This window comes from Chroicocephalus ridibundus, chromosome 11 (assembly GCF_963924245.1).
Source record: "Chroicocephalus ridibundus chromosome 11, bChrRid1.1, whole genome shotgun sequence".
Taxonomy (NCBI): Eukaryota; Metazoa; Chordata; class Aves; order Charadriiformes; family Laridae; genus Chroicocephalus; species Chroicocephalus ridibundus.
Window position 1 is genome coordinate 5724912 of NC_086294.1, and position 25231 is coordinate 5750142.

A 25231-nucleotide genomic window follows, 5' to 3' on the forward strand; every position below is an offset into this window, starting at 1 on the left:
TCTGCTCCTCTTCTGAAGGGTAATTATTCTCTTTTCTGTATCACTGCATGCACTGGGTTCAGTGGTGCGGGTACCAGCATCCTGCAGAACACTGCCTTCTCCAGGCGGTGCCGCCCCCAGTCAACCAGGGGTGACACTTCTCTGAAGGGTGCCCTGAGCGAGGCTTGTGTCTCCATCTCCTCTGGCTTCTGGAGTCAGAAAAGACTGTTCTTCCAGACATCCTCTTGCATTTCTATTTTCTGTCCTTGTCACAACAGCGTACCTTGTTAAAAAGCATGTGGCTATCCTGACCACATCCCAGTCAGGGTAACCAGGACCCGAGGCTGGATGTCTCCCTCCACAAATGATCTGGAAGCGTGTTCCAACTAGAAACTTCATCAGAGTTATTTCAGTTTGCTGTATATGTCTGGCAGCCACAAGGACCTGAAACATTTTTGGATTTTCCTTCATTAGTGCATAACGTCGTTAACCTGGTATGATACTGTGTGGCACAGAGTTAATCAGTAATGAGCGCTGGTGCCCCGACAGGCATCTGTTGTGTGCTGTGAGCAGCTGAACACGGAGACCAGGGATCAGCTCTGGTCTCCCAGCAATAACGGCAGTGATCTCTGCTGTGTGCGCTGCCTGGTTTCTCCATCTCTCCACTGTACTTGTAAAATTAAATTTCCTCAGTGGCGATGGGAGCTCTCCCTGGGTCTGGGGGAACCACCTGGTGCCGGGCAGTTCAGTCTCAAACAGAGAGGGAAGAGGTCCAAAACTGAATGGTGGGCAATAAACACGTTAATGCCCAAATATGCTACTGGCATCCTCTAGTCTCTACCTGCCTCAAAACTCCAGGGAACCCCAAACAGCCCAGCGCTCAGGTGGGTTGGTGGGGAGGTGCGTGCACCCCACCTCGCCGGGAGCACCTGGGCCTGGCCACCTTCCCCACTGCCAAATAAATTCAAACCCTGATCAGCGGCCTCTTCCCAGCCAGAATGAATTCGATACAGAGATTGTTTTAAAGAAAATAACCTTTGCTGTGTAAGCGTTTCTGTGTAAAAGCACCAGATTTAGCATGCTTTTCCCATTGCCTCTGGCAAATTGAGAGCGGAGTGTGAGGGGCGGTGTCCGCATTATAGCACTGGGCAGCGTGCTCCGCACTGAGCTCACTCAGCTGGGCCACGCTCCAGTTTATCGAGGATTTCTCACTGTCGTAACTCTAGTGCTTCGCGTACCTCCGCGCGTTTCATTTGTCTCCGTCCTGCAGCTGATTTAAACTATATGTATCCTGCATTTATGTCCTGACAGTATTTCTTGCCGGGGCCCGTGCCACCCACACCTTTGGCACTGTCAAACTCAATCCCCGTTGCAAACTCTGATGTGAGACGGCAGCCGAAGGGGCTGCTGCTGAATACCGAGGGAAAGAGAGAGGAAACGGCATGTCAGAGCCCCGCCAAGATGCGAAGAGCGGCTGGAGGGAGCTGTGACCGAGCTGCTCTTTCCCAGGGAGGATTCTCCACCCCGTCCTGGGTGGGATCTCGGCGGTCCTGCTTAAAGCTGAGCAGACGGGGTTGGAGTTCAGTTGCCCCGGGCAGGACTTGCTCGCTTGCAGGGACACAGGAATAACTTCTGCACAGGACAGTGCTACGTTGGAGTTCACTCTCCCCATGGAAGGTAGGAGGAGGTTTATTTTCTTTCCTTGATTATTCTATGTCTTTAACGTTATTACCAGAAAACAGGGCGTGGGCTGTTTTGGAGGACGGAATGTCAAAGGTGTGGGTTTGGCTGTTCCCTCCTGGGATGTGCTGCTTCTGTTTGGGTTCGTTTCGACAGAAAACAGCAAGTTTTACAACGACAGGTTTTGTTTTGGATTTAGAAAAAAAAAAAAAAAAAAAGGAAAAGTTGCAGTTATTAGAAGTCATGAAATCTAATGCTTAAGCATCTGAAAGCCTCAGGCAGGGCATTCAATGGCAGAGCAAAGCCTGCTCTCGGAGCCGGCGGGTTTCGGCTGGGCAGAGGTTTCTCCTCTAGAGGGTAGCAGCAACCTGCGCCGGTGCGGCCGCTCCACCGCACGCACCGAGCGAGCCTCCCGCGGCAGCGGGGGGGGGGGTGTGGGGCGGGGGGGGGATGCACGTGGCCGTGAACATATGCACAGGAGCGGGGTTTGTTTCGTTAGACATCTCACGGGCCGTGAAATTCCACGGGCTGGCCCAGAAATGGAGGTTTTACTTCGTTAGATAAAAAAATGCTGTGTCTCGCAGCGGGTGTCAGCCCGGGGCAGCGGGAGGGGGGATCCGCGGGGGATCACCGGGTGCCCTGGTGCTCGCCACTGGGGTCTCGTCCCCTGCGCACCGGCAGGGCAGGGGGAGCTTTCCCGGAGCGAGGGGGTGGGCAGCGTGGGAGCCGGGAAAGCGGCTGCAGTGCCTCACGGTGGGGAAAGCATGTCGGCCCTTGGGAAAACATCACCGCCGGAGGGGAGGTCACCCTGAGCACTGATGCCTCTTCCTGAAAAGCAGCAGCAAAAGCGATCTGTTTACCGGGAGGAAAGAATCCAAGAAGGGGACCTTGGGGTGGGTGCCCTGAGCCCGCAGCCGTCGGGGGGCTGCTCCAGGCTTCAGCACGCAGCCATGCTCCCGGGTCCTCCCTGTCCTACCCAGAGCGGGAGGAGGTTTTTGGGTACGGGTTGAGCGCGTTTGCTGTCTCAGCTGGCTGGGCCCCTTGGTTGCTCTCCCGCCTCGCCCCTGCTGCAGCCAGGTACCTTCGGCAGGGCTGGAGCCCCTCGGCAGCACCCCCAGCCTGTGGGAGCTGGTGCCCCTGTGCTGGGGCAATCATTGCTCTGGCCACCAGCTGGGCCAGCTTCAGCTCCCGCCTTTGCCAAAGGCTTGCTTTGTAGTGCTGCAAAAATCCTACAGTAACTCTGACAGATCTCTAGGAGGGTATTAAGTGTCTACGTGTCAGATGGTGGCTTTTATTTTATTGCTCCGTGTAAAACATTTTGTATTCTCCGGGCAGGAGGTGGAAGTGTTGCAGTGAATGTTTTCAGAAAATGAATTAGTGTCGTGTCGTCCCTTCCCAGTGATGCTCCCCTGACAGACGGCTGCCAGGGCCCTGGCTGCCCAGCCTCGCTGGCAGCTCTGCTCTCGCGTGGGCTTTGGGGACCATTTGCCAGGGCCACAACTGGGAATGACGCTGCATTTCTTGTCCTTTGCCTCTCTAGAAAATAAATCAAGCTGAGTTTTCAGCCCTCTGTTTGCTGATGCTCTCCGGCCAAGTTTTGAGTCAATTTATTTCTCATTGCTTTGCGTCACCCTGGCGATGTGCCGAGCACGAGAGCTGAGAAGAAACACAATGAGTTTGCTGCATTTGAGGCCAGGGCTGACCATCCATCCATTGGTACACGCGGGTCTTCTAGGCGGTGGAAAAGGTGTCTTTTTCAAGGTAGAAAATGACTTTTCTTTTGGAAATGAACAAATTGTTGACAAAAGCTTAAAGTCGTAAGAGGAGAATGGGTCACCATAAAAACATGATGCACTTGAGTGCCGATACAGCAAATGCGATGGGAAGCAACTCAGAGGGATGCTGGCGGGAGGGCAGGAGGGGCCGAGCCACTGGCCATGGGGAAGGACCCACCTTGCCCCATGGCTGCTGCCCCCCAGGGGCGCTGGGCAGGGAGAGGCCACTGTCTGTCTGCTGTCCTATGTGTTGCGTTCACTGGTGAGAGCTGCCAGTAGAGGTGTCCATCACGAAGCCCAAGCCTGAGGCGTCAGTAGGGCAGCCCAGATCCTGGCAGTACTCGTTTGGGGTGTGCGGCAGTGGGGAAACCTGCTGGGGTGCTGCAAAGGCCCCCCCAGGAATCGTGGGGCTGCTGGGGGCAGCGCTGCCGGTCGTGAGCACGGGTACCCCCGTCCCCAGTGCTCGTCCTGTGTCAGAGAGCTATTAAGAGACAGGGAGGTGGTTCTGGAAGCGTTTTCATGTGGATTGCTGTTCTTTTGGGTATAAATCTACCATTCCATCTTCTGAAGTCCACCGTTTAGGAACGCTTCCAGGGGTAGCACTGTCTGACACCTGCCAAAAACCTCGTGGTCTGGCAAGACCCGTGCAAGGGGGGGCTGAGCACGCACCCTGCCTGCAGGGTCCCTCCTCCGCCTCTTCCCCTTCCCCTGGCGCTCCTGGGAAAAGGCAGGACCTGAAGCTGCTGGAAGGCACGCTTGTGTGGGAAGGGAACTTGGCTTCCCTGGTGAATAGATAACATCAAATAAGTAGCTGTTTTATGCATTAAAACAAAGCTTTGTGAAAGGCAAAAGACAAAGGAAAGGCCCTGCTGACAGCTCGGTAGGTTTTTACTGTAGTAACTTCTGGCTCGTACTTTCAGCTGCTGGAGCCTGGGGACCACTTGTGGGTCTCGGCGGGGTTCAGCGACCATGAGCAGCTGAAGCAGGATTGTGCTGGCCACCCCGGTTTCAGCTTTCCGGGGCTGTGGTACTGCAGACCTTGCTGCTGCTTCCGTTGTCTTCCAGAAATGGGTCCGGAGTGTGGTGTTTTGGGGGGGATAGAGGTTTGTGGCGGGTGGCAGAGGGTGGCTGTGCGAAGAGGCTGGTGCTCGTGGGCTGCTCAGCAGCTTCCCGCTTTCCTTCCCAGCTCCCGACTCTCACACAAGAAGGAGGATCCTCTTGAAATTTGACCTTTTTTCTCAGTTTCACTCCTTGTATTTGGTAGTTGTTCCTCCTTCCTTTCACAAGGCAGCACAGCAATCAGATGGTGTCCCTGACTCGTGCTGCACAGCCTTGCATGATGGGGCCTTTCTATTTGTTAGGCAAAGCCTATTGATTTAATTTCTGTATCATTATTCAAGCTAATATTGAATATGTCACTGATGATGGTGCATGAAATCGAACAGAGTCTGAAAAAAAAGGGTGAAATATTAAATAAACCCTTGCCAAAGGAGGGGAAGGAGGTGGTGAATGTGCTGGGCTGCTGCTCCACCTCTCCGGCTGCGCGCAGGCTGTTAGTGCCTTCGGCTTCTGGGAGATGTTGGCACGGCCGCCTGAGCTGGTCAAACACCAGCACTGGTTGCTGCTGGGGGACACGGATGGGAAGCCGTGTCAAATAGCGAATGGCTGAACTCCTGCCCAACCTCAGTTTGCTCCTGTGGTGGGGTGCAGCTGCCGCCGTGCCTCTGGAGGTGGTGCCGGGTCACTTGGTGGCTACCTAGGACGGGAGGAGGATGGGACTAGGATGAGACTAGGATGGGACTTTCCCACCTCGTGCAAGGAAGATGAGAGCTGTCTGCCGAGGGGGACATACCGTCCCTTTCTCCAGCACACCTTGGCCTAAGCAGAAATAGCCATTACGCTTGACATTACACACAAATATATAATTACGCATAAAGATGGGTGTGAAGAGTGCGTAATAAATGCAGACACACCTGTGGCTGCTTGTCCGGAGACTGTGGGAAAGCCTGTCCAGGATCGCTTTCTCTAGGCTCTGGGGGTAACCTGCCACTAGATGTCACAGCGTGCCTGGGTTTGTGGCTGGGGACCGGGCGTGCCACCAGCCCGGGGACCCCCCCAGCCCACCCAGAGCCGGGGAGAAGCTGTTCCCTAAAGTCCCTCTGAAGCAAATAAACAGCATCCTTATGTCCGTTCTGTTCTCTGAGAGCATTTTGGAAACATTCCATTTCACCTGTCATTGAGCAAAGTCAGCGAGACCAGCAGGTGAATAAAGAGGTTCACCAGCTGCCAGCCCCCAGGGGAGACCCCCAGGGGACGCCTTGCCCCCCAGCAGGTGTCCCGTGTCCCTTCTCCCACTGCCGCAAATGTCAAACTCTCATTAGCTTCAGTTAATTTAGCAGGAGCGCGCCATATGCGTTTCAAAAGCTCTTCCTCTGAGGGGGCCAGGTTTTGCCAGGGGTCCCGTTCCCACCAGCGCGAGGGGCCGGGGCGGGCGCAGCTGTCTGGTGCCGACCTCTGCATAAACCATGTCCAACAGCTATTTATAGGCACACGGGAAACCGCGCTGGACCCTGCGCTTCCTCTCTCATCTGAGCTGAATCTTTAATCAGCTCGGCAGCGCCGGGAACGTTCCGGCGCTTTTTCATTCTGTGTGCTTTTTCATTGAACATTGCGCTGAGCAGCGGTAGGATATGTACGTGGTCGGGTTTGGGCAGGCTGGTCATGAGATAGGCAAGTCATCTTCTAAACTCGTTACAGTTTTATAAAAAAACGGGTATATTGTTAAAAGGCTAGGAGTAGCTTAGAGCATGGTGCGTTTGCTCAATAAATAAACGAAGGACAGCATTTAAAACCTGCCGGTGGAAGGTACCACCATTCGATGGTGGTTCCTCAGTGAAGTGTAGCTGTCGAAGTGATGATGGCATCACTCTGCTGCATTCATCCACCATCAAAAATGAGCATGTTTTTGACAATCTCAAACGGAGCAAATGACACATCCAGGTGTTACCTGGGGTGGACGGTGGGGTTCTTTCCTCGTGTTCAGCAGCATCGCTGATCTCGAGACCAGGGTCTGCCCAGCCCGAGTGGGGATCTCGCACTCTGAACGCTGGCCTTCAACCTGGAGAGCAGGTCCCTGGGCAGGATGCTGCTCCCCCCTTGCGTATGGGGACTTTGGGCAGACACGGGCACGCTGCGAGGGGAGGCAGGACTCGTGCACCGGGAGCATGGGGAAGGGAGCCGCTTCCCACCCCCCTGGATCGCAGCGTGCCTGTGCCCTCGGTCTCCTCCCATCAGGACAGATCTGGGGACCTTCACACACAGTGGAGCGCTTACTAGCCTAGGTGCCCCAGAGCCTGTGGGGAGCGACCTACGGCAGTGTGTGCCTATGAGCAGTAGACCTCTATTTCCAAGCAGCAGCTGCACAGCGCCCCCAGCTCACACACTTTCCTGCCACAGGAGGTGCCCGACAAGTCACCTTGAAAGACCGAGAGCCCACTCCCAGGCTGGCCGCGGGGAGCAGTTCCCCGTCAGACACCACTGCTGAAGAGGGAAAAGGCAAAGCAATATCTTTATAACTCACACCTTTTTTCAAGTGTGTGTATGTATGTATCTAATCCTTTTCTCCTCCCCATCTCCAGAAAACCCGACGGTTCCCTTGCTGGCTCTCCCTGCTACGTCAGCATGGGAAGATGTGTAAAGGTTTGGGCGTAAGGGCATAAGGGTTTTTCAAAAGGGTCCATAATTTAATAAAAACATTCCTAAAAAGCCTGTGGTTTTCAAAAGTTTTCTACAAAGAAAACTCATTTTGAACCTCAGTGCCCTTCAATCCGTAGCAGACTCTCTCTTGCTGTCACCACTGAGGCCGTGGGCCCAATGCGTCTCATCAGACCAGCGTAGCGGAGGGCTCTATATGTTCAATATTTTATCTATATGTTCAATGCTTTAGCTGATTAGGCTACTACGTACAGAAGGTAGAGAGTGGTTTAAAGCAGCTGGAAGGAGAAATCGCAGGGATTTTCCTTGAACTGCTTCCAAACTGATAAGACATTAAACAAAGAAGAACTTGGGGAAATTTAAACTACAGCTTGTGACCTGAATGTCAGACATGGCGCTGCACACACACCGAGGTGCGTGTTCTCTCTGCAACAGACAAGATGGATGGGGTATAGCTGCAAACCGCTGGCTACCATTAATTTTCACCACATGAATCTCTCTGACCAATAACACGTTCTCATTTTGCTTTGCTTTGTCTGGGATTGCCTTTCTCCCCACCCCCCTCTCCCCATGGCACCAGTCCAGAATACGTACAGATCTTCTTTGGTCACAGCGTGCTGCTTTCTCCTTAGAGAGTGAGACTTGAGCCACCACATCATTCCGGTCACCTGCAATAACTAGCGGAGCAGAAGGTGCTTTGAGCACAGCAGGTTGCCCTTCCAGAGAAGGGTTTATTGGGTAGGGGCCACCCTTTGGTGCTGGGGGCCTCTGACTCCAGTTTCAGCTCCCTGTTCTGGTGGGGAGGAAGGATGGATGCTCGGGATACATACAGAGAGGAGAAAAGGCGAGATGCATGTCAACACCAGGAAAACCATCAAAAGCCGCTCCAGGCTGTCCCACCTGAGTGTCTTAAGGCTGAGCGATGTCCTTGCAGAGGAGGTGGTGGTAGTGCTTCTTCTGTGGCAGTTCCCAGGAGGAAATACCCCGGTGTGGTGACGACAGCATCCCTGTGGCGGGCGGGAGCACGCAGCGCCGGCTCCACGTGCTCCCCGGGGTGCGGGGCAGAGGTGGGAGCTGGGGAAGGCGCATCAGCCCCCGGGGCGACAATCCTGCTCCGGGCAGCCAACGCCGGGTGAGACCTCCTGCCCCAGCATCAGTCACTGCCAGAGCACGAGGAAGGAAGCCTTCTCCCGCGTGGAGATGCAGGTGGCGTTGTCTAACAGGTTTCCCTCTGTAGGATGGTGCTGGGACTTAGGACAACAACCCTTTGGGGGAAAACCCCCCTTCTACACTTAAAATTAACATAAATCTAATTTTCTGTAGTTATCACTGATCTCAGAATAATTCTGCAGCCTGAAAAAACTGCTGCAAGGCCCTCACACAACTATGTTTAATGGATACCAGCGTATGTATTAAACTTGGTTTCCAGACACATTAGGGCTTCTCAAGGAGAAGTGCAGATAAGGCGCGGGCCGGGAGGCAGCTGGCCCAAGAGCTCCGCAGGAGGAATGTGTGGGCACAGAGACATGCAGGGCCCTGAGTTCCCTTTCACTTGGTTTTCGGGTATTTTTTTCACTCTTGTGCTGTTCTGTCGCCCTCAGAGGTATCAGCATTTGATTTGCAGCAGTGAAAGAGCTGAATCCTGAGCCTGGCAATTAAAGCTCGCCCAGGTATGTGGAACAGCAGCGTGTTAGCACGGCTCCGGGGCAACTCCTGGGAGGGGAAGAGCTGGCACGGGGGCTGCGAGGCGGGTTCCTCGCTGTGCCAGCGGCTCGCCCGGAGCAGTCATCCGCCCAGCCAGAAGGTTTGGCAGAGGCTTTAGCGTTGCTTTGCTCCTTTCCCAAGTGAATACGCCTTTCCTATGTGAATACTCCTGGAAGGGAAGTGTATTTGCTTCTCCCCCTCTTGAAGTCAGAACCTGACTTTTTCCCATGTATCCCACTCCCGTGTCGGCTGGATTCATACGAACTCGCGCTGGTTTCCCTGTGGCTGGGCGCAGTGCCCCTGGAGCTGTGATCTGCTGCTGCCAGGAGAGCCTGCACTCTCTAGCTGTAAGGAAGCCGCCTCTTCAGTTTGCCTCTAGGCTGCACCTTCAGAGCTGCCCGACTCCGTAACACATTAATGCAGCCTCTTAGGGAGTTTGCCCAATCTAAATCCCCTGGCACACGGTGTCTGTCGAGGGCAGCACTGCCCTTCCTGGGAAAGGTGCTGGAGCCCGGCGGTGGGCAGTGCCCCTGGTCCCCCCCCCGGTGCCCCACATGTCCCCGTGGGTCCTGCAGCCTGGCTGGGGCTGGGCTCAGCGCGTGCACAGCAAACAGGGCTTCAGTGCCTGCAGCACCCATCGTCTCAACGGCACAGGTCAGGCTCCTGGGGTGCAGAGCTTGTCCATCGCAGGGAAAGTGAAATCCCCCCCTGGGGCCTTTTCTGGCTGGTGGGGAATGTGACGGCTCTGCTTCAGGGGACGTATCTTTCCAGATGAGGAGGCAGTGACGATGCCCCAGAGCCAGCAGGTCTCCAGGCGGAAACCACCCCCAAAACCATTCTGTGCCCAGTGGAAGTGCGCAGGAGAGGAGCTGCCTGATATCTACCCGAATTAAGTATCTGGCTCAACATCAGACCAGCTGAGTCAATGGGCATTTTTCGTTTGCTTTCAGAGCTGTGGGGTGGTTCCTCCATGACCTGCTGGGATCTGTCTGCACAGTCAGGCACGGCAGTGAGCTGGAAGGAGTGGGGCGTGCTGGGCATCAATAGGAAGGGCTTTGAGTGACATCCCCAGACTGCTCAACATTTCAAGATGAGCCCAGCACATCCTTAGCGCGCACAAGTAGGGCCCACGTGCCATCCCAAGGTATGGGATCCACCCCTCAGCTTGTCCCTGAGTCGCCGCAGCAGCTGGCACAGGAGCGAGTGTCTGTTGCCAGGAGAAGAGAGCACACGATGTCCAGGGAGGAGAGGTCAGGTCTCTTCCTGTTTAGATGTTTTCAAAAAAATGCGTGAGCATTCTAGTGGAGAAACGACTGAGGGAACCATCCAGATTAGGAAACAGGAAAGGCAGCACTAGCATAAAGAGAGTTTTGACAGCTGAAATGAGAGGCGAGTGGTTGTCAGGTAGGGCTGGTAAGCACGCGGCTGGGCCAGCAGCCAAGGGGCATGTTCTCACTGCCACCACAGGGACATACCTGCTCAGCAGGCGTTACCGCTCTCCTGTCAGCTTGGATGTCACCGGGAGCCAAGTCACTGGGTGCCTTTCATCTTGGGTTCTCCCCCAACAATAGCCAGTAAGTGCCAATAGTCAGTAAGATGTGTCCTTCAGGTGGGGGACTCCTAGTATTTCCAGCAGTGGAATCTGAAAACTATGACACTAAAACCGGAAGTTTTATGGATAATAAGTTAGAAGGAGGCTTTCTAGTGCCAGGTTACCTGTGTGTTGAAATTAGCTGTAGGCTGTAATGTAGGCTACATTAGGCTACATAGGCTGTAATGTCAGCCCTGCTCTTGGCTCTTTCTCCCCTTCAGCAAATCAGTGAGCCCCCCCAAGCCCCTCTCTAGCCGTATGTTAAGTTGATGTAATGCTGCTTTTAAGTCTGTGCAATTACTCCTGCATCTGATTGCAAGTAATGTGCCCTTAGGGCTATGATTCAGTTTTGCCCATTGATTTGCTGTGTGACCTTGTGCACCACATTAAATATACTTTTAATATTCAAAGGAATTGTGCTCATTTATGCTTATGATCATGCTATCCAAACTCCTGCTCTATATCCGACTTTCCAAGCAGAGTCTGCTTGTTATTTATTGTGAAATTTAAAGACAGAAGCTCGCCTCTTCTAAAGCACAAAAGAGATTTGGGAGCCTAAGTTCCACTCAAATTCACCTCAAGCGAGTTTCAATGGAGCTTGAAGAGTCTAAGAAATTTAGACGCTTCTGAAAATGTCACCCTAGCTGTACCTCCAGGGTCTGACATTCTCAGACACCTGAATTACTACGGCAAGTTCCCTCTGCTGATCCAACCTGATTGCTGCGGAGCTTGCAAAGCATTAAGCATGCACATACTTAATGGCTGCTAATGCTGGAGGGGGAGGACGCCTCCAAGTGAAAACTATAGTGCATTTAAATGTATTTTTCAAGGCTCATCTCAACCCCAAGCCGAGTAATAACAGCTTCCTCCAGCTCCTGCCGAGCCATTTTTGGAAGGACTGTCTGGCGTTGCTTGCTTTCTTATTTTAGTCACCTATGCGTTCTGCGCGTCGGGGAGGTGAGCTATTCAACCAGGGGTGGTGTCTGTTTGAAGAGAGGGCTTCTGGACGAGTGAGTGGCTAAGGGAGAGTGTGGGCAGAGCTTGTCCCATCACTAGGATTGGCCCCTGCCTGGGATGATAGACGGTTTTTGAGAGTGTGTTCTCTTGTGCACGTTTGTATAAGGAGCAACTGTGGCTTTCTTCAGCTTTGTTGGAAGATCGCTGTGAAATGACATGGACAAGAAGCAAACCTGATTCCTGAATATTTTAAGTACTTGTACTTTAGTTTTTTGTGTGCAAGTAAACGAGGCTTGGAAAAGCAGCCAGTATGGGTTTGACCCTGGGACCATTCTGGGAATAAGCAAACACAAATAGCCCTTTCCTAAAAACGTTCTTCGCAACCCCACCCTTCAGGAGCGATGGGCTCCGCAACCATGTAAGTCTGGACAGCGTTGGCAGCAGAGGGCTGGACTTTATCTGTTGTTCATGCCCAGCAGTTACTCTTATGGTACAAATAGCTCCCTGGAGCCGGGAGGTGAATTGCTGAGAAACCACGTACGACGTGGAGTGAGTGAGGATGGTGGAGCCTGACTGATTGGCACCCCAACCCAGTGCAAAGCCAGGGGCTGCGGGACAAGAGGTTGGAGCGGGACCTCAGTGGTGGCAGCAGGATTTCATCCCCACTCAGCGTTCCTCTCCGTACCTGTACTGCAAAGGATTTAAACTGCAAAATCTCTGCACTGCTGTCGATGCGTTAGTGTTGTGAGCGGGTGGTGTCGGCACATCTGTAAATAGGAGCTCTGCTGTGCGAGTTAGTTCTTTAAATCTGCGAAATGCTTCGTGCCCCTTGCCTGTGAAACAACACAGAAATAAGTTTAATGTGTCATTTCTACAAATACTCCAGCGTCCCCATAGCAAACCCTCAGACCAGTGAAATAGTTATACATCAGTGAGGACAAGGGCAGTGATAGACTTGAATTGTTAAAAAAGGAAAGCTACCAGACCTCAGCTGTGTTCTGATTATTTTCTTTGCATTTGCTTCCTTTTCATTGCTTTTTTTATACTGAGACATAAATAATGTTAAATTCCAGATCACCCATGGGTCTGAAATTTAGCTGTAACAAGGACTTCTGCCAACTTCTACGAAAGGATTTTGCTAACATGAAAGAAAAATAGCTCATACATAATAAACACTCCTCCTGACCCATGTTATCCTTTTGCATTTAAGGTCAAACATCTCTGAAAGGAGAAAAAAAAAAAAAGATAAAGGGGATGCAGAGAGTCAGCTGCAACAACAACCCAAACCTCTGCCTGAAGGTCCTCCCATCAGGGTTTTGATTTTCGGACTGTTCACAGCTGCCACTACATTTTTTACTTGGCCGGAATAACATAAATACTGGGGCTGGTAGTGCTTTCCTTTACACTGGTGTAAATCCAGGTTGGAGCTCAAACCTTGACTTGACCATGCACACACTTTATCCCTGGGATCTCAGCAGGACAGCATGTAGTATAAAATGAATCACGGGTGTAAATCTACGCGGGACTTCTGCCCAGTTCTGCGCATTTGACTTCAGGCGACCTCCGAGCAGTTCCTCTGGACTTTAGCTGGTGCAACACGGGCCAAATTTGGCTTCGTACATTCTGCTGTACCCACCATGGAGGTTCTAGCCAAGAGCAGCTATTTGGCAATTTTGGAATTCTTCCAGTTTTCTTTTTCTTAGTAATACTTCTCTCTGTCCTGCCAGAGAAAATAACTACAGGTTTCATAATCAGCTTATTCTGCCGCTGAACTGATTATGTATTTTAAATGGCTAAAGTAGATGTTGTTTTTGCAGATAATGAGTAGAATATTTATCTCCTCCTTATGTTAACTCCTTTCTCCAAGCCCATGCCCTCACGATTCAAGGAAGACTGGTGAATATTTAAGATGTGGTGGGACACATGCTGCAGACGAGGTATGATCACACAGGAGCCAATTTCAAATTCTACGGATGGTTAAGTGAAGATGCTAAAAAGGCACTTGAAAGAGGACTGGCTGGTTTAGAAGACTGGCAGCAGGAAAGAGCCTCTGGGCAGCCGGGAGCTGCTCTGAGGTCCTCGTGCTGGGTCAAAGCCTGGCCAGGCTGGGGAGGCCGGGCTGCCTTCTCCAGGGCCAGCATGTGCTACGCAAACCACGGCATGAAGCTGGCCGTGGGGGGCTGCTGTTGTGGCAGCCCACCAGGCTTTCTCCTAGGTGCAGTCAGAGGAAACATCAGTTTTCAGAGATTTTTCTGATCCAACACACTCGCTTTTGACCATTTTCTAGAGTTTGGGCAAGCCTGACTCTGCTTTTAAAAAATCATATCTTCACGCTGTTTTGATGCAAAAAAAGAAGTAAACAAAATAATAAAAGCTCTACTCTACATAGAAAACCATGAAGCGACTGGGCGCTGCAGTACAGCCCACTCATTCATGTATGCTGGCTCCACCTCGTGCCTAGAAAAATCCGTGTTATAAAGAGTGACTGCTCAAGTTTGCAGTGAATTAGGGGGAGGCTGTCCTCACATGAATCTATGGCGATCTTCATGAGGTGTGGCATGCCCTGATGCTGGTTCTCACACGGAGACATCTTTCTTTACATTTCCTACAGTTGGTGCTTACTGTATTGACCCTTTTAGACTCTGCGGCTGCTTAGCTGAGCTTTGAGGTTTAACAAGGGCCCTCGAGGAGCATGCAATGCCTGTCCCAGGAACCACCAGCCATGGTCTGAAGACTGTCACGACAGCAGTGGCTCCTGCTCTCCGCTCCTGAGAGCCAGGGTGAAAACTAGTTACTCCGACATGCCAGGTTGGTTGACACAATCCCATGTTGTCCTGAGTAGACCAAGAGCACAGCCCTCCATCCGGGAAGCTGAGACCCTTGGGTCCCCCGCTGGTCACTGCCCCAGCCGAAGGGGTGTTGGTGCCCTCCATAGTCCTCCAGCCCAGTTTCTCTGGGGCTTCCTCCACCCGCCCTCTGGTAAGGGGATCTGCTTCCTCAGAGGAGTGTGCCACCCTTTGATGCTCACCGCTGTGCTGGTGAAAGGGCTGAATTCCTCTTGTTTCTTGAAATAAACTTGCAAAACCCTTGACCTTCCTGAGCTGGAGGAATATGTTTACAGATGGTTTAATTCCATTTGTCTTCCTGAGCGCGTGAGAGAGACGCCAGTGTCATGAAGGGAAGCCGGGGAGCTGTGTGACCAGCACATTCCGAGATCAGAGGTAAGACACCAGTGATTCCCAGCCACTTTGTAATTCTCATTAATTTGCGGGGAGGCAAGAAAAGGAACTATTTAATGGAATCCCCTGTAATTTTTCCTTTATGTAAGGTTCATGACACAGCAGTATGCCAGAAAAAAAATATTTTTTTTGTATTATGTGATCTATACTTGCAGTGTCTTCCTTTTCACCGGTGCTTGCTTGTAGCATTCTAGCAAAGTATCAGGAGACCATTCTGCAGCAGCTCTTTTCTGGTGTTACACCAGCTCAACTCATCTTCCCGCTTGTGTAGTTGAAGTCAGGGTAGCCAGAAGAAACAAAGCTTATCAGAGGACAAAAGAGGCAAAGCATGAGGAGGGGAGGTTACTGGTACTCCTAAATCGAAGCGTATGGCTTTATGTAAAGGCCTGAGCAGCTGGAAGAAGCTCTTTAAGGCAGAAACCGTCTTTGCTCTGAGGCTGTAGCGCTAGGAGGTCTCGTGGGTGTCATCACCAGGTACTTGTAATAATGTCACCATTTCCAGGCCTCTTAGCCGGAGCAGCATGGCAGGAGAGGAATTGCTAAGGGTAGCTGACTGAGGATAATGGATAGTAGGATGAAATTGAGAGGAAAAACTTAATTGGAATTAACTAGCTGAGAAAAGCCTCTTGATCTGTCAGACAGTGAAATTGCCTCCCAAGAGCAATGGTATGGTCCCAACCACGTGGGCATTTAAAGCCAGTCTAATGTCTATGATTCCCTGAGTTAACCGGAGTATCTCAATAATTGGAACCGACACAAAGATTTATCTTCTTTGATTGACGAGCTTTCATAGAGGCTCATCTCTTTGTGGTACTGCACAGAGCTTTCAGGGCAGCTGTTTGCATTTAAACTGCCAGAAGCTGACAATACGTATCCATTTCAGCTCTTCAAATGTGTTCTTTGAAAAAACACTTAAATCACTGGACTAGACAGTACTAATCAGTCTGCAGGAAAATGGAGCATCCTTACCTGGGGCTCACTGCTATAAATCTCCCTGTGCCGACACTCAGTTATCATACAGCAGTAGAGGGCCATTTGGGTGCATTACTGCCAAATGCCCAATCAACCTGAAAAATTGGGCTGATTTTGGCCAAGGCAATAAAAGGAAAAGGTGTTTTGCCAAACGCATAAAAACAAGCGTGCGGTATTTCAGCAGAAGCTCCCATTTAGAATAGAGCAGGATTACTCACGCTAAAGTGATGGAAATGATAATCCCATGCTGATTTCTGAAAAGACAGTGCGCGGCAGCAAGCTGGCCCTAAAGGCTGAGGTTTGTAAGGAGGTTTTGCCTTCAGCATGGCCCCTTCACCTGCGGTGGGACCTCGTGCAATGGCAGTGTATCTCCTCTCTCGCTCTGCCTTCTCCGATTTAGCTTAGCTCTTCAGAGCAACACCTTCCCCCATGTGCTGCTCCTTTCTAGAGTGTGCGGACAGGACCTGGGGGACTGAGATGCCTCTTTTGCTCTGGTGAAGCACAGCGCTTTGGAAATCAGAATTTACGGAAACATTGACTCTCAAGCTGATTAGCGTATGAGATTTACAAGATACGCCTAAATGCGTTAGGTCGGAAGCGAAGAGAGGAATAAGCTCCTGCTACCAAATAAGAAATCCGCTTGGCATGTTTGCTAATTGCAGCATCTGGGCAAGCTTCAGGTGGTAGCTCGTGGCTGTTATTTCATGCTTGCAAGGTTGTAGGAGGACGGACTCACAGCCGGACTTCTCAGCTTAGGGGCACAGCCCCTCACAGCCTGTGGGCACACGTTGCTGCGGGGAAAAGTTACGCACCCTCACTCCACAGGGAGAGGAGCCAGGGCAGTGCTGCTGACTCCCGTCCAGTCACTTCACCTCTGGCTGTTTCCTCAGGTTTGCCCGTTTGCCAGCCCAAAGGGCAGCTTCACTGCCCGCCCTTCCAGTGTCTGCCCCACCTGGGAAAAGGGAGCTTTATGCTCTGAGGATTTCTCTCATGCTTCAAGCTGGCTGAAGTCTTGCTCTCCCGTCATCCCATGGGTAGATGTGCGTGTTCTCGCTCCTCAGTGGGCCCCTCCACGAGCCGTTGCTTGCAAGCTGACACGGAAGGTGTGGAGGTGTGAGACATTTCTTCTACACCAGGATGTATATGTGTGTGCGAGAGAGATTGTTTTCTTGCTCGCTCTCACCATCGCTTCTTGGCCTTGCATGGTGAGAAAAAGGAAGCAAGAGAGCAAAGCAGATGGGAAAACAGGAGGACTTTTCCCCAGGGGACATGGCCACAGCCCCTGGTGGGAGCCCGCAGCCCAGAAGGAACATGGGCACTAAGGGGGGGTTGCAGATTCGGGAGGTGAGGCGGATTTGGGGGTTGGAGGTTCGGAGTTGGAACTAGATAATCTTTAAGGTCCCTTCCAACCCAAACCATTGTATGATTCTATGGATATGTCAGAGCCCGGCAGAGCAGCAGCTGGATATTCCTTATTACACTCCTCTCTTAATTTCTTTCTTTCTTTCTACTGTTTGTAAAATCTTCTCAGTAGACCGTACGTTCTGCTGAGCCTGACTGTCTCTGCATGTGGGCTCTTGGGTTATCAAGTAAATCCTTTTCTCAGAAGAAAACAAGCCTTCAGTCCAGAATACCCCCATTGAACCAGCTGGGCGCGCATTGGCCAGGGTCAGCCCTTTAGTGGAGAGACATGGACCAAATCCAACCACTGGTGGCCACCCAAGCATCCCAGGAGAACATCATGCTGGAAGAAGGCCCTGCTGCGGGTTCAAACACACCGCAGCAGGAGCAGCCCCTGTATTTGCTCTCCTCTTGGCTCAGCAGGGCTTTGCTTCTGCCCCGCCATTCCCAGGCTGGTTTTCCCACACCTGCTCTCCTTCAAAAAGTCCTTGAAGAGCGCTGGCCTGAAACTGCCAACTCGTGTTACAAATCCTGCTGCTTTCCATGTTGTGCAAGAGTGCAAATAAATAAATATTGGTTGTAAAATGATGCAGTCTTTATGAAATGCAGCTAGACTGCTTGGCATTTAATAGCTTCAGCCCTGAATTACACGTCTGGACTAGACACGGTGCAGAGATGAATTTCCTTTAATTTGTTCCAGAGTAACTCACCATTTAATTTCACTAAGCAGTTCCTTGTTCTCCTATTCTGGAATGATGGATTGTGAAATGCACTCCTTTAAATTAATCCAGACGCTTGATTTCTGTCAGCAGCGTAATCTTTCTCGGTGGTATGCTAAGTATGCTTTTAAAAGGTATGGTGAATATGAACGCTATGCACTTGGTTCATGATTTAAGTGTTTACACTTTCCAAACATCTCAGAAAAAAACAAATATGGCTTAGCGGCATTTTTTGTAACCTTTCAGAAGTGGTCATTCAAATAACATCAAAAGGACTTAAATGGATTTCCAAATGTGACAGTACAAGTGAGGGCACCTCCCCTCTCATCAGAGAACCATCAATTTGAAATGGGGCTGAGCAAAGCTTATAATATTTCTGATTGCAGAGCTTCCATAGATCATCCCGAAAACTTTCTATTGGAGCCATTAATGGTAAAATATTTCATGTGAGAGCTGTCACTGCTTATGCTGGCTTGATGTTGCAAGGGAGCGGTGCCCATTTTTTTTTTTTTTTACTTTTGCTGGTTTTGCTTCTTAAAGATGAAGTGGGGCATTTCTGGAGAGGAGAAAAGAGGGAGTGTATGAGCGCTTTATGTTTCTATCCTGTCTCCTTTACAAGAACTGCAAAAAGTTATAGTGGAGTTGAGTAAGTGATATTGATGTAAACCATCCCATCAGGTCCTATCAGCCCAGATACTTCCTCACTCTGTGTTATCAGAGGTAAGGGCTATCTGAATACCGCAGCTGGAAACTTCACAGCATTCCCTGGATCCAGCTGGAACCTGACAGCAATAGTTATTCTTAAACGTGGGAAGACAAGACAAATCCTCCTGTCACTGAAATATGTGGCAGTGCTTTTTAAGCAAAGGTAAATATCCCTAAACTTTTAGAAACACACGGAGTGCAGTACGCACTTGCCTGCCCGTTCATTCTTGTGAGGTTTATTTTACACCTACAAAAAGTGGCACGTCCCTGGCTGAAATCTGGGTTCCTACTTTGTCTATAGGGGGAAGGTGTTGGAAAGGGCATTTGGAATCATAAGGCTTGAATCCTTTTATTTCACTGCCAGTGGTAGACATAGAGATGATACCTTCTCTGCAAAACATCTTACTGAGAAATATGTAAAAGACTTGTATTATCCAAAATACTAGGCGAAGGTGTTTTGCAGAAAGCGAGAAACTTAGCTCTTCTGAAGGGCACAACTTATAAGGTTCTTGCCTGGGCTGACATCCTGGTATTGACAGGATAACGGACTTTTTTCTTGATCCTTCTAAAGCCTTTTATGTATGGAATGCATACTTGACTTGTTGCCTTGCCGAGGTAGCTAACGGGTACCTTATACCTTCCAAATGTAACTCTGCACCAGCCCATGACATTTAGCTCAAGTAATTTTGTGGATATTTGGCAAGCAGAGGAAATGGCATGTGTATTTTCTACTATTCTAACCCCGCCACCTTTATCTGCCTCATTGCTTAAAAAAGAAGGTGAAGAATTGAAGTCTGCTTCATACGTCTTGCCAGCCCTCTCTCAGGACAATGCATACTCTTGTGACCTGCCAACTCCACGTCCTATAATAGCCTACACAGCCCAGCCATCTAAGGAAAAACTGTTTGGCTCCATAAGCTGGGAGTTGTGCTGTGCCTGGACACAAACAAGTACGTACGCACCTCCCATCCTCCGTAGGCTGGCACCAAGCTTCACCTCAGCCCCAGGCAAGGACTGGGCACTGCTGAAATCTGAAGTCAGCTAAAGCAAAGCGAGGTCTTTTGCTCTGAAGTGCTTTTATCAATGGGTTTTAGTGGTTTGGGTGGTCTAGTGTCAGTATTTCTTATTTGAACAGCTTAGCAGCAAGCTGCTTCAAATTCGAAATGTGTGAAATACTCTTGAGTTTTGAAAGTCTGTTATAGCAAAGTAGTTCAATAACCAGCCCAAAGGCTTTAAGGTCTTAAAAACCAAGCTTTACTGGCCTTGCTGTGTTTCCAAAACAGAAACTGGTTTACAGTAGTGCCTGGATAGTGGGTGCTTTTTACATCCATCACCTGGTGTCAGAGACGTTGTTGTTATGGAGATGTTAGGGAAGATACAGCCATGTTTCTTAAATGAATTTTAAAATAGGATTAAAATCCAACTGGATTTGTCTTCACTTCATGCTGCGCAGTTAGTCCTCAGACCTCGGCTTACAGCCTCTCCTAGATTGGCAAAGGTTTGGATGGATGGCCAGGTTAGCCAGGATGGGTGTTTTCATCTCCTCTAGGAGAGGAGCTGGGAGGGGCGGCAGAACCTGACAGAGATCCCAGAACCAAGACCGGGTGTTGATATCTTCACTAGTGACTTGGGGTCCTTTGTTATCTCCTAGAAGGCAAATCCCGACTAAACCACAATTAAGGCTTGGTTGTGCTCAGACGGTTGTGCTGGGAGTACCTAGCTTGTCTCCCAAAGGGCTTTTTGCCGGGGTGCTGCGAGCCTCCGAGAAGCTGGCCAGGGGCTCTGCCCACGCCGGTGCGAGTCGCAGGCCACGCGGTGAGCGGCCGCGGTGCTCTGCTCGCGCTGGGCCAACCAGCTCGGGCACTCTCGACGTTTCTGGATGTCTTCTAAACATGTAACGCTGACAGAAATGTTGTTTAAATATTTGTGAGTTATTTAAAAATAGTGCGTCAAATAAGCAGCCTTGTGACGCCCGACAGATATCTGGCTCAGGCAAGTGCTTCGGAGAAGAAGGAAGAGGTCAGCACGAGTTATGTACACAACTTAAACTCTGACGAGAGACACGCTGGGTCCATAAAACACGGAGCAAAACGAGTCGTCCCCTTCCCTGTTGGAAAGCCCCCGCCGAGGGAGCTGGGTGGCGCTGAGCAAGCGCAGCTGGCCCACAGCCCGGCCGGCCGGAGGGATGCTCGGCCACCCCCTGGCCGGTGCACGGCGGGGGCGGGAGGCGGCTGCCCGGGGTCTCCTGGTGCCTGGTAGGTGGGGGAGCGTGGGGACAGCGGGGACGCGGGGGACAGGAAAACTCTGCCGGGGCTGCCAGGCGTCCCTGCCCCGGTTGTCAGCTATTTGCCCCTTCGCGGTGCCCATCTGCAGTGTTAGAAAACTGACTTTTAGGAAGCTCAAGGGGATGAATTTGCAATCCAAGGCCTTCCAGCAGTTTCTTCTCGGCATTGTTAGACAGAGCGATTTAGGTCAGGACAGGTGGGCGCTGGACTGAGGGGAAATGGGATTCCTGTCACAGGTGTGAGAGCTGGACATTCTCTATTAATTATATTAAATATTTATTTTATGAGCTTTGAAATATTCATAAAATGTTATAAAAGCTGCTGTCCTATGTGAAGTGTATTCTCTTCTTTCAGTAAACGATTGCCATGTAGAGATTAAAACGAGCTACGAGGCATTGCTCAGATACATTATAGTCCGTTAAAGAGGCTGAGCCTACTGTCACATTTGAATCCAGTTTTATATTGCTTTAAGTCGATTTGACACCCATTCCAGACCTAATGTAAAAATGAAATCTGTGATTAGAGCACCACTGTCGTCTTTCCAAGGTCGTCCCACTTTCTAAAGGAAATTATTTTTGAAACATTCAGAATATTGACCTGTTTCTTGGCCCTTGTCGCAATCCACATAATGGCTGCGACGGGAGAGCCTCTGTAGTTACCTGTCTAGACAGTACAGTTTGTCCATTTGGAAAACAGGTTTAAAAGTTAGTACTGCAATATTACACTTTGCCTTTCTGATTCGTGGTCTCTTCCCGCGCCCCCCCCCCCCCCCGCCCGGCATTGGTTGCTTTATTCCTTTTCCCTTCGACATCTCATTTAAAGTGCCAAAGTGAAAAACTAAAATGAGTCTCAGCTTCTCTGAGGTCCTGATACAAGCTGTTCTGCTTCTCAGATGAAAATGCTACGTCTACTGATGGGATTTTTCGAGGCTATTTATTGAAGTCTTTTGGCTATTATTTCTCCCAAATTGCATTTTCAGGAGTTTACTGTAGGCCTAACATTAGTAATTCAAATGAAAAGTTGAAGTATATGTCACAGAAAAGAGTGCACAGAAAAAAAAAAAAAAACCACAGAAAAAGAATTGTGGTGTTTTCTAGAAAGTTCTCAAAGATTTCAAAGAATTATCTGTTGATGATAAATTTGAGTTGGGAAAACAGCAAATGAAATAAATTATATCATAAAATCAGTCCATAAGCTAGAATGATAGATTTGGCTCAAATTAATGTCCGCACTTTTTTCCTTCTCTCTTGTTGACACATTCTTGGAAATAGATTTGTAAACACTCATCAAATATCTTTGGAAATAGTTTCAGCCTATGAGGGGAATGCAAACTGCTCAAAGTTACTGTGATACTAGTTGTTCATACCGAACAGCAGATTTTCTAGTCGTATGTAACATCTATTGGTTCCCAGTTATTCATCTGAGCAAAATTATGGTTTCACAAATGCTTGCCAATAATGAAACGAGGACGTGCATGTGGACAAACCAAACTATTGTGGAGAATTCAAGTAAGTATTTGCTAAATAGGTTTAATCAGTATTCTATCAAAACCTCATTACTTTTGAGATTTTACTATTCTAATCAGCAATTTCACCAATAGATTATAGAGATTTCCAAAGTTTACATATTCTAGTGCGTCTTATTCATTTCAGCTGTTGTACCTAGCTCTCTTGGCATAAAACACTACGTGTTCTTTTGCATCACAGTGCTCACCTTGATGGCAATGCCACATAGATGGTAAAAACGCTGGACCACCAGTTCCCAAATACTGAAATTCAGATGTCTTTAATTCTGTGACTTTTTTTTTTAGCTCAAAAGCAGGAAGTTCTTGGAAAAACTCACAAGCAAACCTTTTCTCAGGATATTTCCAACCAAGCAGATCTGACCGCAAGCACAGATAAGCTTGGGATAGTCTTTGATCTAGTATGGCACTTGCTTATCGCCGCTTCCTGAGCTGTTAAGACATACTGTCTTTTCCTGTGTAAAATCAATCTGCTAAAATTAGGAATACTGGCTTTGGCTGATTGGCAAAAAATTCACCTGTCCAGCTGCTTTGATTTGTGGCTGGAATGAGCATCCACTGGATCTTTGAGGAATCCTCTGTCCAGTGGCTTTGTTCAACAGCTTAGATACAATGAAGACAGGAAGAGAAACAAGCACAAGGGATATTCTGCTCTTCTGGTCAGGCTGGAAACCGCCGGGGTTTTTTATGCTGTTTTTCAAGAATGATGACTGAAAGGGGATCCAGAGTTTGGATACAGATCCTGTTCAACTTGGTTCACAGCAATATCACAGCAAGGTCTGAATGCCGGAGGGAAGGACCTGTCTCTCTGTCCATCTGTATGTTCCACCACCCACTTCACAAGGAATGGTGGCACACTGCAATGTCTTGAGGAGGTTTCATCTGTGACGCTGTTTCCCTGCGTACCAAGCCCAAAGCCTGGCGCAGTGGTGGTGCTGCATCCAAAGGGTTCGCATCCACGCAAAACCTCTGCGGCGTCGGTGTGGAGGCCCCTGGGAGGAGCCGGTGGGCGCATAGATTCCAGAATCACTTCAGAAAACATGGGACACGGCTGACTATGGACTGCATCTCAGATTTGAGACAAAGACGAGCTGTTTCTTTCCCTAACTCCTTCCTCCACGTAAAATTTAAATGTTGAGCAGTGGCAGCTGAGTCCTATATTGAACTCCATCTGGTTCACCAGGAGCTCTCTCAGTTAAGTACCATTTATACTGGAGTGTGTATATTAGGCGATCAAAGCGAATTTTATAATCTGTGCAGGAATGAGCACTTGCTGCTGGATTTTCTTCCCCTTCTTTTTTTCGGAAACTTGTGCCTGGTGGACTCAAATTCATAACCAGCACAACCAATTTTCAGAAGCAGTGGGTCACGCCAGGGAAATACAACAATCCCCACCTCCGTTCCGAACTGGCGTGCCCCAGTACCTGGCAAATCCCTCATCGCCACCTCCACGTCGGCGTCCCATCAGGCTCACCTGCCAGCAGCAGATGATGTATCCAAGGAGGCAGTCGGCAGTGGGCAGAGGGGCGGTGAAAGAAGGCTCTGTGAATCAAAGCTAATTACAGTCTGTTGACTTCTTATGTGGGAAGAGTTGAAAGAAGATAATTTTTCCATACAATTCCACACGTATTAAGTAGAGGAACTTCATATATTTCTTGACATTTTGTCTCCTCCCATGGGATCCTCTGGCTCTCCCCTTTTAAGTAACGTCTTTGGCAAGGACGGCCACTGTCCAAGGCAGGACACTGTGTTCAGTGCCTGAGCAGGACCTGGCACACATTGCCAAGGCTATGCCGTGGCTTGCTCTTTTGGGTTTGTTTCTCACATGAAATCCCTCTAGGGTTTCCTTCTAGGGAACATGTTATTGCTTCAAAGATTTACAAGGGAGAGCAGCAGATACCAGCCTGATTGCTTTGCTGGGGAAAGCATTTTGTGAAATAATACTGCTTTGAGCAAAAACCGGGCATTAATGACAGTAAATCTGTATGGGCCTATGTATAGTGCACGTGAAAAGAGTTGAGAGTCATCTATTCCCAAATATCTCAGGTCCAAATATAAAGAGATGTGATATAAAAGCTTTCTCAGAACCATTTCAGCAGTTTATTCATTTCCTTCTCTAGCTGGAGTGTAAATAAACCAAGCACAAGTATTCTTATGATTCTAGAAACGCACTTTAATAACAGAGATGGCAAAACCTTTCAGAGACGATACTTTACTGGGAGTAGAAAAAGTAAGAAATTACAAGCAACAACCATATTCTTTTCTGTAAGCTATGCAAAATAATTTTTTTTAAGCTTCAACAGCTAGAAGTTGGTGTTAATTTGAATTCAGTATGCTTTGAAATCAATTCCATTTATCCAAAACATTGACTAAATTTTGGTAGAAAGAACTGAAATTAAGGTTGCATCATCAGGTAGTTGAGGGCTTTCCATCCGCAGAGACTTCTGCCTGTGAGGACGGGTTTTGTGGAGCTGTGCTCCTCAAGTGTCCAGGTCAGTACTCTGCAGCGTTAATGCTTTTACGTGGAGACTTCAGAAGTGTTGGTGGCTCTGCCTTTAGTGTCACCTTTGCCTTTGTGATTGGCTCTTGAAATAGGAGAAAAAGATAAGGGATTGAGAAAATCAAAGCGTTTACTCTGCTCGTTTTTCTCGGTTGGCAGGGGGTCAGAGCTGCGATTTTGCTCTGGGTACCCTGTTCTCTGCACCACGCGGTTAAACTCCTCTGTGCACTGCTGCCAGGTGGGAGGGTTTGACACGGACATACATCCCTGGAGGGAAGACTCCTCAGGGAACTCCATGCGCCCACTACAAGCACATTTCTCCCAAGCTTTCTCAAGTTAAATGTTCTTGGTGTATCTACGAAACAAGATGTTACGTTCTTTGTTGCTACCTTCTCTCACCCACATTTTAGGAACTTCACTAGTTCTGGAAGAATTCTTCAATTTGTTTAGTCTAACCATAAAAGTTTCTTGAGAAAAGCCCTGGAATT

The 25231-nt window shown here is 49.5% G+C and overlaps 1 protein-coding gene across 2 annotated transcripts in view; it reads left to right on the plus strand.

Moving 5' to 3' along the window:
* LOC134521769 (rho GTPase-activating protein 7-like) overlaps window positions 1-25231 on the plus strand; it is a 61916-nt gene that overhangs the window by 7913 nt on the left and 28772 nt on the right. Inside the window, exon 1 of one of the 2 annotated variants that reach the window (XM_063348663.1) lies at window positions 1505-1656. The exons of the other annotated variant lie outside the window; for it this stretch is intronic. Coding sequence (XP_063204733.1) covers window positions 1650-1656 — 7 coding nt within the window. The 5' untranslated portion in view covers window positions 1505-1649. Of the gene's footprint in view, window positions 1-1504; window positions 1657-25231 lie in introns of those variants that run through there. 2 annotated transcript variants of the gene reach the window in all.